Here is a 17,502-nt window from a genome sequence, read left to right on the forward strand (position 1 = left end):
AATGGTATCAATGTGGATTTCACAAGTTTCAAAATCTCCCCTCCCCCTACTGCATCCCAAAACCAGTCCAGCTCGTCCCTGCCTCCCTAACCTGTTCTTCCTCCCACCTATCCCCTCCTCCCACCTCAAGCCGCACCTCCATCTCCTACCGACCAACCTCATCCCGCCCCCTTGACCTGTCCGTCCTCCCTGGACTGACCTATCCCCTTCCTAACTCCCTACCTACACTCACCTTTACTGGCTCCATCCCCGCCTCTTCGACCTGTTTGTTTCCTCTCCACCTATCCTCTCCTCTGTCCCTCTTCTATCCGCCTCCCACTCTCTCCCTATTTATTTCAAAACCCCCTTCCCCTCCCCGTTTTCTGATGAAGGGTCTAGGCCCGAAATGTCAGCCTCTCTGCTCCTAGGATGCTGCTTGGCCTGCTGTGTTCATCCAGCCCTGCACCTTGTTGTCTCACATAAACAATACCCCTCTTTGCTCCTGTGCTGTAGGACCCAAAACATGCCCCACTGGGGAAGCTTATGGTTGACTGATATCTCCCACTTCATAAGCAGAAATTTTCACCAATTAGACTACAGGAACCATTTTATTAAGCATAGCAAAGTATTAAATATTGAAATCAATGAGATAGCCTCACTAAATGTGACTTGGGTCTGTTTGCGAGTCTGTTGCAGTCTTGGGAGTTGCTTTTGACTCTGGAGAATTTCTGAAGACAAAAGGATGTGTCTCCTTGTATGCTAATATTGTTCGTTTGTTCAGATACTCCAGAAATATTTTAAAGACTGAATGCTAATAAGTCTTGGAGCACATGAGGGTAGAAATCCCTATTCTCTGTGATGAAATAACAGTCACCTATGTCATGTATAGTACAGACTTCCCCCACTTAAAGTGATAGGCTGAGTGAAAGAGCACATAGCTTCAAGAGTTGGACAAGCTTTTTGGCAATACATTGAGTCGAAAGGTGGTTGAGAAGTAGATCCTGGTGTCAATGGAACATATAAAGGCTGATTTAGATGAGGAAGAGGACAGGGCCAATGAGAAAACTTTGGACAGCTCAAGTGTTAATGGTGCAAGGATCGGAAAATAAGCAAAAAGAACCAAAGAATTGCAGATGCTGGAAATCAGAAGGAAAAAAAAACAGAAATTGCTGGAAAATCTCAGCAGATCTGGCAGCATTTGTGGAGAGAAAGCAAAGTTAACGATTTGGGTTCAGTCACCCTTCTTCAGAACTGATTATTGGTCCCCATTAGCAACGATTTATTCTCCCGGGCTAACCTTTAACCGTTCCTTTGTCGGCCCAGCTATGTTTCTTTTATTCTGGGCTCCATCTCCCCCCTCCCCCACTGCATCTTTAGCATCTATACCCACTTTTTCCTACCTACAATCAGTTTGAAGAAGGGGTCACTGGACTCGAAACATTAACTCTGCTTTCTCTCCACAGATGCTGCCAGACCTGCTGAGTTTTTCCAGTAATTTCTCTTTTTGTTTTAGAAATTGCTATAAGCCATTGCTATAAATGCCAAAATGCTGTACAGGTACAATTGGCATGGATACCAGCAATACTGCTGTTGTGTAATATGTCAAGGTAATTTTATCCATATCCTGAACTGGGCCCACAGTTTTACTGCTTTATTACAGTTAGTGTTACAGCAAATCACCTCACCAACAGGTAACTGAGACTGGTGGCATAATCCTAACTGAATTTTGGAATTAATGCAAATGGATCTTGTTAAACTGCCTGGTTTATTATGCTGTTGTCAGTGGGCCAATTCAATGCAGGAATTTTTCTGGAGTGTAGAATAGACAAACAATGTGTAGTGGATGAAGTTAAAAATGGAAACGTATGAGACTGACAACAAATATTTCACTGAATTACATGAACATGATTTTAAATAGAGCTGTAAAATCATCTGTTAATTCTGCACCATTTAAACCAACAATCAAGATAGGAAGCACATTGGTATTCGTATTTTTGATCATTTAATACAAATTCCAAAAGGTAATAACTTTAAAGTTACTGGATTTCAAAGGTAAAGAAAGTCCCAAAGACTCAAGCCGAAAGATGAACATATTTATCAAAAGCAGAATTAATTAATTACATGTCTTTCATGAAGCAAACAACTGGTGGGAAGAGTCCAAAATTATTGACATTGAAATTCCATTATGGATTCTAATTTAAAGATTCTTACTCTATCATCAGGGCAATTATGTTGGTACCAGGTCTAATGTTGGGGAGGGGGAGGGGAATCCCCCTCATTCCCTCTACTATTGTTGTGTATACTCATAGTAACCAACCTTTACCGAAAAACTACCTCGGCTAGTACATCCCAGATCTGGCTTTTGGTACTTTCATAGATTGGAAATTTCCCTTGTTACTCTTCTCAAATGATTTGCTGGGTATTTTTTCCCCTCTACGTTCACAGAATCATGGAATTGCTACAGTGCAAAAAAAGGCCATTCGGCTCATCATGTCTGTACCAGCTTCTGAGCATTTTAATTTAGTGTCACTCCCTCCTGCCTTTTCCTCAGAACCCTGCACATTGTTTCTATTTACATAATCATCCAATTACCCCTTGAATGCATCAGTTGAATCAGTCTGCACCACACTTCTTGGCAGTGCATTCTAGACCCTAATTACATGCTATGTTAGAAGATTTCTTCTTACCTCGCCTTTGCTAATTTTGCAGAACACTTTAAAACTACAATCCTTTGGTTCTCAATCCATTTAAAAGTGGGAGCAGTTTCTCCTTTGTCTTCCTGGGAGCTCTGGACTTGTTTGGCCCACCTCTCCTTATTAAGGGCATATACCTGAACTGTACCTGTGAAGGCAGCCCAATGTTCAGCTCTTGTTTTTCCTATTAATCTTTGGTTGCAGTCTGTCCAGCCTAGCTCTGTTCTTGCCCTTTTGAAGTCTCCTCTCCCCCAGTTGACTATTCTTATTCTGGATTGGCCAATGTTATTTTTCACCATCATCCTAAACCTTATATCACAATGATCACTGTCCCCCAAATGTTCCCCCGCTGACTCACCTACATGGCTTGCCTCATTCCCAAGTATCAAGTCTAACAATGCCTTCTTTCTTGCTGGACTGGACACATAATGCTGCAGGAAATTCTCTTGAACACAACGTAGGGAAGCTGATCCCTTGCTGTTCTTTAAATTACCTCTATCTCAGTCAATAAAAGGGTAATTGAAGTCCCCCACTGTAACTACTCCATGATGTTTACACCTCTCTGTAATTTCGTTGTAAATGTGTTCCTTGATATCCTTTGGTACCTATTAGTTGAAATATGACACTGAGCAATGAACTTACAAGCTTCTTATTCCTTAGCTATAGCCAAATTAATTGAATCCTCTGAAACATCTTTTCCAGTATGGCAATGCCCCTTCTTAACCAAAAATATGACCCCTCCTCTTTTTCTTTCCTATCTTTTCCGAAAACCTTTTAATCAAGAATTTTCAAACCCAGATCTACCATTTTTTAAGCAAGGTCTCCATTATTTCCACAAAATCAAAATCCACAAGGCAATCTGTGCCTGTAACTCCCCAATCTTATTAACTGTATACACTATGCATTCACATACATGCATTGTAACGCTGCTTTAGACTTCATTACATTCGTCCTTACTCCAACTTCACTTAACAATCTACTATTCTTTATTTTGGCGTCATCTGCCTCTCCTAGCACTTTGTGTACCCTTGTATTACTTTCTAATATTTTGGTTCCCACATCCTTGTTGAGTTAGTTTAAAACCTCACAAAAATCTTGAGCAATACGCTCCCCCCCCCAAGTAACTCAGTTCAGATGCAGCCGTCCAGCTCGTACAGGTGCCATCTACCCCGGAGCCAGTTCCAGGAATCTAAAACCCTCTATCCTGCAACATCCTTCCAGCCATGCAAATCTGGAGATTACAGAGGTCCTGCCTGCTAACTTTCTACCTAACTCCCTAAAGTCTGATTTCAAAAGCACACCCCTTCCTAGCTATATTGTTAGTACCAACGTGGACTACAAATTCCGGTTGTTCAACCTCCCCAGAAGAATGTCTTGCAGCTATCTGTGACATCACACTAACACTAAAGAGGTAACAAAACCTTTCAGCCTGTCTTTTATCCTAACTAAAGTATCACCTCTCTGTACTGCCCTTCTGCTTTTCTTTCTGTCATCATGTACAGCTGGGCCACATGAGTTGCCACGGGCTTGGTTCTTGCTGCACACCTCCAAGGATCTATCGCCCTCACTGATATCCAGGATGGAAAACTGGCTAGTAAGTGGGACTTGTGGGGACTGCTATACAATCTGGCCAGGTACTCATGGACACGTGGGTGGTCACCCATTCCCTGACTGTCTGCTTGCCCCTAACGTGTGCTGTGACCACCTCTCTGACTGTGCTATCGACAAAGTTCTGTACCTCATGGTTGCACCTCAGTGAGTCCAGCCACTGCTCAAACTCTGAAACCTGAAGTTCAAATTTGTGCATCCAGTCACATTTCCTACATATACGTTCATCCAGTTCATGAGAAGTGTCCATGACTCCTTACATGCCACAGGATGGGCATTCCACATGGTTGAGCTGTCCTGCCATGCTTTAATTTTATTCTTTTAAATCATTTGACTTACTTCAATGTTATTTATTGTCACTCACTTTAACCTTAGCCTGGTACAAGTAACTTTAAACTGAGGATTTATAACTGAACTATAAACTAAAAGTAGAAACTCTTCACTCTTACTCACTTCTTAGCTCCCTTTCCTAAGAATATAAATTCCTTTCTTGCCGTGTGCCAGTTTAGACATTTACATTTTTAAACTTACTGGGTTGAACACAGTCTGTAACAGCAGCTACTCAGCAGCAATCAACTCATGACCTTATTGATATCACTCCTCGACTTTTTACAGCCTCAGTTTCGCAACCCTGACTGTGTTCCAGACATCCTGGTCTGGGGCTTGGGCACTTGTGGTGGTCATAGCTCTGATAGGGCTATGGGGAGAAAGCGGGAGAATGGGGTTGAGAAACTTATCAGCCATGATTGAATGGTGGAGCAGACTCAATGGGCTGAATGGCCTAATTTCTGCTCCTATATCTTATGGCCTTATGGTTGGCTGTGTACTGAATTGGTCCAGGCTGAAGCCAGCATAAAGATCTGCCAAGAGCAGCTCAGCTCAACCAATGATCCTCTAACGACCAATTATGAATCAGCAATGATCCCAAAATTATCTGATGACTTGCAACCTAGAACTTACACTTGATCTTAGCCAAAAGGCCGACGTAAGCTACCCTGGAATATGCTCCCTCACAGGTCCAACTTCTGTTGCTCCCTTGAAAGTAAGTGCTCACCTTAGCAGCTCCTCTTTTGCATCAATGTTGAATTTGGATTTCATTAATTCCCACTGCATGGTAAATTCCTACAGCACAAAAAAGAAAATACTCTAGATGTTGGAAATCTAAAGGCAGAAAATTTTGGAAATATTCAGCATCATCTGGAGCTAAAATGTGAAACTTGTTTCTTTTCAGAGATGTCCCTGACCTACTGTATATTTCTAATACATTTTCTTTTTACTTATAGTAATTGTTGTGTGTTTGCTGAGTTTTAGTTTAAGAAAATTGATTATTATTGTTTGAGAATTATGTCCCATTAAATTCACAGGGAGCAAATTTAAAACAGACTAGCATTTTAAGCTGCAAAGTCTAACATTGAACAACTAGAGTCGTAGAATCATACAGCACAGAAACAGACTCTTTGGTCCAACCAGTCCATGCCAACCATGATCCCAAACTAAACTAGCCCCACCTGCCTGCGCTTGGCCCATATCCTTCCAAACATTTCTTTTTCATGTACATATCCAAATGTCTTTTTAACGTTGTAACTGTACCCGCATCCACCATTTCATCTTGAGGTTCATTCCATGTACAAACCACACTGTGTTAAAAAAAATTGCCCTTAATGTCTTATTTAAATCTTTCTCCTCTCACCTTAAAAATATGCCCCCTAGTCATGAAATCCCCCACCCTAGGGAAAAGACATATGCCATCCACCTTATCTATATTCCTCATGATGTTATAAGCCTCTATAAGGTCACCATTCAACCTCGTGTGCTCCAGTGAATAAAGGCCCAGCCTATCCAGCCTCTCCTTATAACTCAAACCTTCCATACCCAGCAACATCCTAATATGAAACAAAAGATGAAATAATTGTAAAAAACATTTTTGAAATTATGATGACTGAGAAATTAATTGATGTGAAATGAACAAATAACCTCTGGTGCTGGTGACATGCTCAATTTAACATGTTTTTATTGGTCTGTATAAAATTGTCCAGCAGTAGCAGATTAAAAACATATCACAACTTTTGTTAAAACGTTACCTGGTTTGTAAAACATATTTTATAGCTTTTTAAGAATTATTCTTCAGACAGTTAAAATTTGTTGTTGACATCAACACGAGAACAATTTGTGATAAAGAAAAGAATAAGAATGACAAATCTAAGCCTGATCAACCTTATGTATCTCCCCTGAAGTAAATCAGTAGAGAACAAAGGTTTCATTTTTTCATAAGTATTTCTGTGACACATTTGCATGAATTAGAGTTGTAGCATACAATTTATGTAATATTACAATGTCATAAAAGGGACTTCCATTATATGGCATCTTATCACATCTCTCATTTCTACCCGAAGTAATGCACATGCAATGGCTTTGGAGAGCACTGAAATGTTCTTATGTTGCAAATATTGCTCACATGAAATGGTCCCATAAACAGTAATGTCACGAAGAACTAATCTGTTTTCTGGTGATGGTGCTTGAGGGAACAATGTTGGGCAGAGAAGCTGTTTGGTTTTATTGAAATAGTGTCATGGATTTATTAATGCTCTCTCAAATAGGCAGAATGCTCCTGTATTTCTGTAGGCATGAATATCTGACATTGAACCAATTGGCAGGAATTATGGGGCATGATGGACAGGCTGCTGCTAACTATTCACTAAAATGCAACATAAGGAGGAGGGTTGGGAACAATCAGATCAAGGAGGCTTGGGGAATGCTCCTCCTCAATCACAATCTTTTCTTTTAAAAGTGAGCACATTATACCGATAGTACAATATTATGAATACTTTCCTCATTTTAATTCCTGAAATACATCATTGTTCAATCTAAAGTGTTTTGTTAATGTCTTATCACTTGTTTTTCTGTGAAAATATCCTGATCATTAAGTTTACTATTATCCTATAGTGACAAAAGAACAGGTGACAATATTAGAGATAGTAAGAACTGCTGATGGTGGAGTCAGAGATAACACAGTGTGGAGCTGGAGGAACACAGCAGGCTAGGCAGCATCAGAGCAGCAGGAAAGCTGATGTTTCGGGTCGAGACCCTTCTTCAGAAATGGCAAAATTACATACTTTATACATCACTTTTTACCCGTGTAGTGATAAGTACTAATTGTGTCACCTAACATCAAAATCATGGACTTCTTCCAATGTAGAACTTAATAATCAATTTACTTGGATGACTTCTGCACTCACAAACATTTCATCACTGGCCACAAACTCGGAGAAGTGCTGGTTGAATTCAAACGAGGTCACAAACATGGCAAAGCCACGTGGTGCATTCATAGTTTCTCCAGGTCTCTCTAAAGCTGGGTCATGCTCATTTGGAACATAGATCTTCAGAATGGACTGCTGTCGATCTCTCTGGTTTAGTAAAGCAAGTTTCACCTGCCAAGAAAGGAGGACACAATCTGAACTAGAACTGTTGTCTGAATTTATTTATTTAATAACAATAACAAAAAGGCCAGAAAATGCTAGGCCACAAGTATTAATCCACTGTCTGCCATCTCAATTATCAAAAGATCAGTAATAATGTTCTGTTTGAGGGATAAATTAGCTATAGAAATGTGCTGTTTTGCTGCAATAGATGATTTGCTACCTCAAGGAATCATACTGGATTCTCCCTTGCTCTTTTTCCCAGGCAGATTGAGGCAGGGATGATGCTTATTGAGGGAAGATCAAAATTTTTAAACTATTAAATTAAAAATTTAATCTATCCTCTCCAACTGTCATGCATCACCACGATGTGCATGGTCCAACTCTCTGGAACATATTTTTTCTAAACCTCTTCATCCCAATCCATGTTCGAAAAAGTTTCTTAAATCCAGTCTCTTCCAATCAAATTTTAGTCACCTGTCTTAATCTCCATATTTGTCATTTGGCATGTGTTTTTGTTATAAAAACACAAAATAAATGCAAGTGTTGTTGAACTGTCTTTCATGAGTATAGCTGCAATGGAGCCTGTACTGCAGTCAGCTTTGCAGTCTTTACATTTAATAGAATATTGTTTGGGGCTTGATGCTGTGAAAAGATGTGCCATGGCCCTGAATGGCCAAAGACTTCAAGGCCTCATAATCAACACACATTGCCAATATGACAACAAAATCATCGACATATGTAGTGTAAATGCATTCCACAGGAGAAAAAGTGTTTCATTAAGGATTGTAAACAAAAACAGAAATTGCTGGAGAAGCTCAGTGGGTCTGGCAGCATCTGTGAAGAAAAATCAGAGTTAACGTTTTGGGTTAACATTCCCAGTTTCGAGAACTGGGTTGTGAGGGAGGGTCACTCGACCCAAAATGTTAACTCTGATATCTCTCCACAGATGCTGCCAGACCTGCTGACCTTTTCCAGCAATTTCTGTTTTTGTTTCTGATTTACAGCATCTTCAAATCTTTCAGTTTTTATTCACTAAGGATTGTCCCAGTATCCGGGGCTGCAGGATGAAAATCACTTTGCTTCCAGGGCCAGGTATACAGTAGAAAAGATCCTGATGGCAGTTTCAAGCATGGGCACACTGGATCCCTATTTTCTGCATCATTTGCAGTATTGGATGCTAGATGGCTGGTTTGTATTTGTAGATGGATAGGGAATGCTCGAATTTGTAAGTCATAATGTTTTCACATTTAAACAAATTGGGGATGAAATTCATCCCGCTAATAAGTTTAGCAAAAGGATTCCTACACCATAGCTTTTACAAACAACCTGTGTGGTTCCATGTTTCCTTACTTTTTCTTTGAAAGGCCACTGAATCAAAGCATCATACTGTCCCTTGAGCAAAATGTAATAAAGTGAAATATATGATCCTTGTGCTTCTTCATGGCCATTGAGATATATTCGAAGACACATTTTATACCCGTATTTGCAAAGGTAAAATTCTGCAAAATAATGGAGAATAAACATATTTAGATATATCTTCTTCATAATATTATATTTTTATACGGTGAACATATCAGGTCATTGTGTGGAGTGGTTTACAACCCTTACAATAGGTGCAACAAACAGTGATGACTGTGCTCCCCAGATTCATAAATGCTGCTTGAAATAGATTTTCAATAACAAAGTGACAGCAGTGAGCAAGATGAGGTAATTATCTGAAGATATATAGTAATGATGCTGTACCTCTGATCAATGTTCATAGCAGTAGAAGTAAAACAGATCCTTAAGAAGCAGAAAAGAGCAGAAAGCAGATATGGAAGTGCTGCCTAAAATAGGCTTTCAGAGGACACTCTCAACCACGTCATATTTCAATTTTTCCCATACAATTATAGCATTCTTTCGGAAGGTAATAATTGATAACATAAGGAGTTGTAATTTTTTAGAACTGTAAGATAATTAAATCAGTACTTTCAACTGATAACAATACCGCGAGGATTTCCTGTGTGCACAATTAGTTAGCATAGTAGTATTCTTACATCAGAACTTCAAGTTTGTCACATTTTCTGTTGTCATATGATTGGCATCATATTGTACACTCTTCTTTTACTCAGATCAATGGAAATGAGAATGCCCAGCCTCAAGTGAGTGCTAGTGGTATGATGGGGCATATAACTATGTTCTGCTTGGCAAAACACTCCTGTTTTTCTTTCCCCCCCATTCACCATAGCCACACTATGGGATATATGCACATCTGTTAAAAGGAAATCACCTGCAACATGAAACAACTGCACAGAGGCTGGTATCCCGTCACCAAGTCACCCTCTATTTACACACAAAAACTCCTTTGACTCTAATAATGCTTCTTGAGAGTCAGCTCTCAGAGTGCCAGAATCTCTGATATACATTTTATTATCTGTCAGCCAGGGCTCCCTGATTGGACCAGATTAGCAACACCAATCAGGGAACTCATTCTATTATAGCATATTTGGAAGCAAGGGCAAGAGATACCTCTTACTGGCTGTCCCTTGTCCTGGTCCAATTATTTGATCATGCCCAGATTAGTGCAGATTGAAGGACCCACCCCCAAACTCAACTGACAGCCTGCCCAGTTTAGTGCTACAGATAGTTTTCCACTTGAACCAGTTAAAGAACATCTACCGATTAGATAGGTTGGCTCTTTAGCATCCCACTTGAAGCTGGAGTAATTACAGCTTGGGTGGGATGAGGCCCTTACATGGTCATTTGTTGATCACTTAAGAGCCTTAACTGGCAGCAGGACAGAAAGGTTGAGCTTGGATCTTACCACCTAGAATTTATTTCAGGCAGAAGTGGGAAGATGGCATGTATCCTGGTCTATTTTAATCCTGCCTAATTAAGTTTCCTTCCTGCCCTCAAGCCTACCTTCTCAAGGCCCAGAAGATATTACCCTGGTCCACCCAATTTCACTATTTTGATGGATTTAGTGGGATGTTTTACTCACCTTAAGATCACTGTCATTATTTGGAGTCAAGCTTTAAAGTCAGCACCATAACACTGGAAGCTTTCACAAGTGCCAAACTTATCATGATGCTAAAAGCTTGGGCAACTTTTGTGGTCACATTGCAGTTGCAGGGCTCTGACCACTAGGTGACAAATGACAAGTTATCAATTCTTTGTATGTTTTTGCCTTTGACTTTTAAATAGTTTTATGAAAGTTCATCATCTGTTTTGTGTCCAATTATGATATATGCTTTTGAGGCTTAAAACTTCTAAATGCTACAAAAGCACAATGAAAACCTGTGAATATCTTGTTTAGTACCTCCAATGTTCAAGGCTCTATCCTGGGAGAACACCATCATAGATGAAAAATGACACAAGAGCAGAAAGAGCAGATCTCAGATCTTAGGTTGAGGTCTGTCAGCTTTATTGTGAAACAATGGCACCTTAACCAAAGTCCGAGCAAACCCCAGAATCCAATTGTCGGCACATTACAGCTTTCTTCAGTGCTACCAAAGTCCAGGTCTGTCTCAGAGCATTAGACAAATAACATAAGAAAAATCACAGGAAAAGACAAACTAGTACATTCAGCCTGTTACATTAAACATCCTTCCCCTTCCCGGTGCTCTTAAACAGCAGATAAGTACCTTTAACTACAAATTCACATCAATCACTTTTAAAAAGGAAAAGATCAAAATTTGGTATATGTATAAAGAAATACATAATAATTTTCCAGTTCACTGCTCTGATATTTTGCAGTAAAATCAAAACTCAAGAAATTTACTTTCCAAAGCATGAGGAGACAATTTCACTTCATGAATAAGTACACTTGATAATAATATTTTATGCATTTCTTTATACAACACCTCTATGTAGGATATACTCTGATTCTTTGTGAGAAATGCCATGGGACAAATACTGATAACATGTATAGAGAACATTTAATGCAATAATAAGGGTTGTCCTTCAGATTGTTAATAACTGTTTTGGCAGGGTGTCCTGAAAATTTATTAATATTTGCTGAAGTTCCCCACACAAAACAAACTAAAAATAAGTGGATTAAGATAGAAAACCTTTTACTTCATTCTAGGATGGATCTTTGCTTGAAGGAAACAAAGTTAATCTCTACAGTATTATTGGACATAAGCATTCTGGATTAGAGAAGAGGAATCACTCCTGATTGCTGCCCAGTGACTCCTGCTGGAAGGACAGACAGAGAAGAACCACTGGAATTTGTAGCAGAGATCATTTAATTTGTTGTATTTTTGGTCAACTCAGTTGACTGGTTGGCTGGTTTGTGGTATTTAGTAATATGAATGGTGTGGCTTCAATTCCTTTACCAATTGACGTCACCTTCTCAAATTTGTCCCTTGCCCACATGTATGACCATCAGATTAAACTCACCACCAGTCATCTCTCTCAAATGAGAGAGCAGCCTTATGTTTATCTAGAACTATGGCAACCTTACCTCAAAGGCAATCCAAAGTAAACTTCACTGTCCTGCTCTCATTCTCTCCCTGAATAGTGCTTTATCTCTGCTTTAAATATCAGGGTTCAAAAATGGATTGAGGAAAGGAACAAACTCAGCTACAACACAGTCCCATAATCACATTTTCTGTTCAGGTTCACTTGGCTATTTTAGTAAGGTACCAAAAAGTGCTGAGTGCTTGTGAAAAAAGATTGATGAGAGAGATGCCGAAAATGGATGCAGTAAAACTATTGGAAGATGCTAGAATTTTCAGATATACTACAGAAATTAATGTTATCATCATACCACTAGAATCCAAGTAAGGTGTTGTTCCATCAATAGCTTCTTGCAATCTTTGCTTAATTTGAGGAATTTTCCAGATGAATATGCCAGTCTGTGTCATTGTTTCCAGTGCTATCATTCGTGCTGCAGTCTTTTGTATAACCTGCTCTGTTTGATACAATCTAGACTCAACATTTGTCAGCTTTAGGGAACCATAATATCAAAAGAGATAATTGTTAGTGAAAACGTTTACTGAGTCAGATTTGTACTAATTTAGTAACTATCAGGTGAGTACATTAAATAGAAGAACATAAAATATCACCTTCAATTAAGCATTATCAAACGGAGATTTTGTTTCTATTTTCTCTGCAGTCAGAACTGTAGAAGCAGATAATTTGGCCCATTGTGCTAGTATTATCTCTTTGTAAGAGCAGTTCCCTTGTTCTACTCTTTCTTTGTTGCTATGTGGATTAGACAACCATGACGATTACCTTGTCAGTAAGATTTTAGGGAGTGTTAAGCCTTCAATCAGCACAACCTCAAATCTTTGATTGCTGCACGAGGCTTTAAAATGGTGAGAAGAAATGCAGAAAAATTAAGTTTTTTTCCCTGGGCTTGTCCATTCAGAAAAGGAATAAGGGTTGTCCTTCAGATTGTTAATAACTGTTTTGGCAATTAAGACATGGTATCTTGAAAATTTATTAATATTTGCTGAAGTTCCTCACCGACGAGGGAGGGAGTCTTTCTTTCAGACTGTAAACTAAAATCTTTAATTGGTAGAGTACCCAAGTATAGTACCTCCTGCCTTCTAAAGCAAAGGTGGTATAAATCCAGCTGTGTGGGGGCAGACGGGCAACAAAAAACAAATGGAAAACAGTTATGCTAAATGGAATATTCTAAATCTGAATTGGCAGACATTTGAAGGACTCAAATCACCATATTGTCAATATAATGGTTTGAAAATAGTACAATATCAGAAGTCGCACTATAAAGAACAATTAAAGTGGTGCAGCGTAAATACCAAAGCAGTGTGTTACCAAAGTCAACGGTTATTCATTTAAGGTGTCAAATATAATTTACATACAAGCACATAGAGGTACAAATTAGAAGCAGGAGTAGGCTATTCAGCCCTTTGAGCCTGCTCTGCCATGTTACAAGATTATGGTTGATGTGATTGTGACCTCAAATTCATTTTCCTATATGTCCCCTACACCCTTTGACACCTGAACAGGTACCTAACTCAGCCTTAGTGATATTCAATGAAGCTGGCTGCTCTGGGCAGAGGATGCCACAGACTAAACACACTTTGAGAGAAAGAAATTCTCCAAATCACTGTCTCAAATGGGAGCTGCTTATTTTAATTGTGTTCCCTAGTTCCTGTCTCTCCCACAAGGGGCAACATTCTTGTAACATCCACCTTATCAAGTCCCCTTATTATCTTATATATTTCACTATGTTGGTTAGCTCTCAATCCTCTAAGCATAGATATGGGAAAGACAACCCCTTCTACAAAAAAAAGTGAAGGAATTTAGTAAATTAACATTTTAACTAACCTTGTCTTCTACGTCAATAAACTGTTGGTTACTAAGCAGTATTTTCCCATTCAAAGTAGTAGCAATTCTTGAGTACTTGTTAATCTTGCTCGATAATGCAGTGAGTGCATCATGAAATGCAGTTAACTTTGTCTCAACAGCTGTGACACACTGTTTTGTTTCTTCCTTCAGCTTGCAGAATTCTTGCAGTTCTTTTCCGACTTCATTTATTTGGTGCACTTTCTTAAAGTCTATGATGCTCGACTGAACTTTGCAAGCTTCTGCCTCCAATTGCATTACATTTCTTGACATATCTGGTTGAAGATTGGCAGAAATTGCTTTCTGATTCAGCTTCATGACTTCATCCATTAAAAGATTAAGGTGCTGTCCAACAGATCCAGTCTCATGTTGCTGCATATTTGATTTCCCTCCCTGAAACAGAAAATGGTGTTAGCTTTACCTTGCCCCTAAGGTTTATGGCAATGATAGAGGCTACTTAATTTCTTTATTAGGAAAAGTCTTTGGATCTAACAGAAAGAGGAAGATCATGAAATCTGGCATGTATAAGTAGTATGTCATTGTGTTGTACTCTTGATGTGAGAATCCTAAATTTGGTGGCAAAGTTCAGGGCTCCTGAGGTTTGAATTGATGAGGGAGATACCCTGATACTGCAGAATTGGCATAGTAAATTGTAATATATGACAACATTAGGAAATTGACCTCGCTGTACCAGGAAAGAAGGATTTTGGGGTGTGAGAGTTCTGCACTTTCATAGCTGTGAGCAATATTGGTGTCATATTCAACTCCTGAAAGAGCATGCAATCATATACCCATCTCTTACTAAAATGATCTATTTCTACTTGAATAACATTGCCTGATTCTGTCCTGCATCAGCTTAGCTGCTGTTGACACCTTATCCATGCTTAGCTCTAGACTTGACCAACCTAATGCCTACCTGACTCATCTACCAGTCTACTATCTTCTGAGATCATCCAAGATTCTGTTGCCTAATTTCAGTCAAGTCTTGCTAACTATCATCTCTGTGCTTGATGACTTATGTTGGTTCCCAGTTAAGAACTGCCTTGATTTTAAAACTTCCATCCTTGTTTTCAAATCCTTCCATGGCCTTGCTTCTCCCAATCACCACAATCTCGTCCAACTCCACAACCCTGCAAGATATCTGTGTTCCTTTGTTTCTGACCTCTTGAGCAATCTCAAATGTTCAATTGCATTCGCATTGATATCCAAGTTTTCGGTTGTCAACGACCTAAGGTCTGGCTCTCCCACCCTAAATCTCGTACCTTTTTATCATGCTTTCCTTCTTTACAACACTCCTTAAAACATGCTCACCAACCAAGTCTTTGGGCATTCATCCTAGTATGGTTCAGTGCCATACGTGAAGTGTCTTGGAATATTTTATACTGTTAAAGATAGTGCATCTTATTGTTATATTGAAGTTGATTTAGGAAGTGTCTTCAGGGAAAGAAGGAGCCTTGAACCTGCTACTAATGGTAGGGACCAGGTGCTTTGAGCATTTAGCAGCGTGTGGGATCAGAATTCAGAGCATTCCCAAATCTTGTACCAAAGTGGTGGTGGTGCTGTTGCTGGGGGTGGGGATATTGGAGAGAGGGGGACAATTATAGGACCAAAAATTAACATCCTTCTCACCGCTCACAATATCATGTCTACACCTTCCTCACGTGTCCAGTCACAAGCTAGCACTTCCAAACTCCACAGTTCACTCAATGGTACAATATTTCCACCTGCCCCAAGTTTTCCCTCCAATGTCCTAAGCCTGGTGTTGTCAGATGCGGCATGTAGAGCAGGAAGATAACAGTTAGGATAGCTGCAGCTACAGGATATCTGTGACGAACATAGATAGAAGAACAATGCCAGCAAAGGGAAACAGGTGGAGGCTAGGTGAGTTTCGGGAATGGTTAAGAAGATTGATCTGGTGTGCAAATCAGCACTATAATTGAGGATATAATTGTGCATACATAAAAATTGGAACTGTGGTATGTTCCTTATCTCTAGGCCAGATGGTCTGGGTTCATGTTCACCTCCTCCGGAGGAATGTCATAGCATGCCTGAAGAAGCTGATCAGAAATTTCACAAACTCTATTTTTTTCAATTCCAGGGGAATGTCTTTCTCTCATTCTTCCTTGAATTTCCTGCATGCATGTTAATTATTCCAAAAGATCTTTCTGCAAATGACAAGTGGACAGAGCTCAGAATTGACTTTAGTTCTATAAATTGTATCTCTACACACTCTGATTCCTTTAGGTTTGCCCCAACAATAAAATGTTCTGGACTTACTCAGCACTCTGGTTTGCTTAGAATATCAACAGTACCCTATATTTTTATCTGAATTTAACAGATCATATTTGTTCCTCCCAGGATGTGGCAGAAAGTCCTGATTTCATTCACATACAGCTGGGACTTTTTTTAAAACCACAAGAATAATTTCTGCAAAAAAAAGCAAGAAATTCTGTTCATACAGAAGCATCTAATGACTGACTAATTTATGAACTACAAAGTCACAAGGTACAATGATGTACTATGTATCAATATGAGAATTGTAAACAGACTTCCTGTTTACATTTTATTGTGTTGTTAACATTTGAAGCGTAGGCGATAAAATTCTGTTTACTTTGGGACAAAATTAAAAGGATTCCATAGCCACAGGGTATGATAAATCTAATATCTGTTTTTGCTAAAATGTAGATTCAAAGAATAAAAAGCTATTTCTACAGTAACAGCCCACTGGCAACCTTTAGCACATGCCAAGTCTTCTCAATTGTCTTGTTTCCTGAAACTTTCAATTCCACTCTGATTGAAGTCAACCATAGCAATGAAACAAATGTAGCAGAGGCACAAAGCAGAATTATAGCCTTCATCCCCAGGGCAACCTTGATGGCAGGGGTTCGAGAGGCACATTTTCAGGGCTACAGCTCATTTTATTCAACAATTTGAGCAGCATGTACAGCAGTTTCAGCATTGGCTCTCAAAACAGGATTTCAAAAATAGGCATTTCTGTACCATTCTTAATGAAACAGTTTAAGTGGGGTTTTACCTTAAACCTACACCCTATTGTTCTGAAACAGCAGCTGTTCTTCTTTCTGAAACCTTTGTCTTCAGATTCAGCAAGCTGCAAAAAGTGTTCATTAGTCTGTTAATGAATAGTATAAATGATCCTTATGCTTTATTTTCTTACTTTGAGCACTAAGTTTCCTGAAATTCTGGCTGTTGTTAGTTACTACATCAGGGAAGGCTTGTTGCTAATGTATTGCAGCCTCAACATGAAACCCTGTATAACTGATCTTCAGTATATATTGATTATATCAATCATAATGGCAGAACAGGCTAGTAAACCAAATTACAGAGAAGGCAGTTAAATATAGTAAACTTGTATGCATTGGGAGGAAGTTCGAGACTTATAAAAAATAATTATTTCTGCAACATGAGGCTTGAAATAACCGCACAGAGGCCGGCATCCCGTCACCAAGTCACCCTTTATTTACTTGTGCACAGTACACTGACTGTGT

At 39.2% G+C, this 17,502-nt stretch overlaps 1 protein-coding gene across 5 annotated transcripts in view; it reads right to left on the reverse strand.

Moving 5' to 3' along the window:
- Nucleotides 1-6,274: 6,274 nt before the first annotated feature.
- Nucleotides 6,275-17,502, reverse strand: part of LOC109915370 (TNF receptor-associated factor 1-like) — a 33,908-nt gene continuing 22,680 nt past the window's right edge. For 3 of the 5 annotated variants that reach the window (XM_048613331.1, XM_020514983.2, XM_048613332.1), the window contains 5 exons: nucleotides 17,031-17,105; nucleotides 13,979-14,389; nucleotides 12,450-12,627; nucleotides 9,050-9,198; nucleotides 6,282-7,708 (listed from right to left, as the gene is read on the reverse strand). In XM_048613331.1, coding sequence (XP_048469288.1) covers nucleotides 7,487-7,708; nucleotides 9,050-9,198; nucleotides 12,450-12,627; nucleotides 13,979-14,389; nucleotides 17,031-17,105 — 1,035 coding nt within the window. In that variant the 3' untranslated portion in view covers nucleotides 6,282-7,486. Of the gene's footprint in view, nucleotides 7,709-9,049; nucleotides 9,199-12,449; nucleotides 12,628-13,978; nucleotides 14,390-15,954; nucleotides 16,156-17,030; nucleotides 17,106-17,502 lie in introns of those variants that run through there. The other 2 variants (XM_048613330.1, XM_048613333.1) reach the window with 2 other exon arrangements.

This window comes from Rhincodon typus, chromosome 28 (genome assembly GCF_021869965.1).
Source record: "Rhincodon typus isolate 14 chromosome 28, sRhiTyp1.1, whole genome shotgun sequence".
In the NCBI taxonomy this organism is placed as follows: domain Eukaryota; kingdom Metazoa; phylum Chordata; class Chondrichthyes; order Orectolobiformes; family Rhincodontidae; genus Rhincodon; species Rhincodon typus.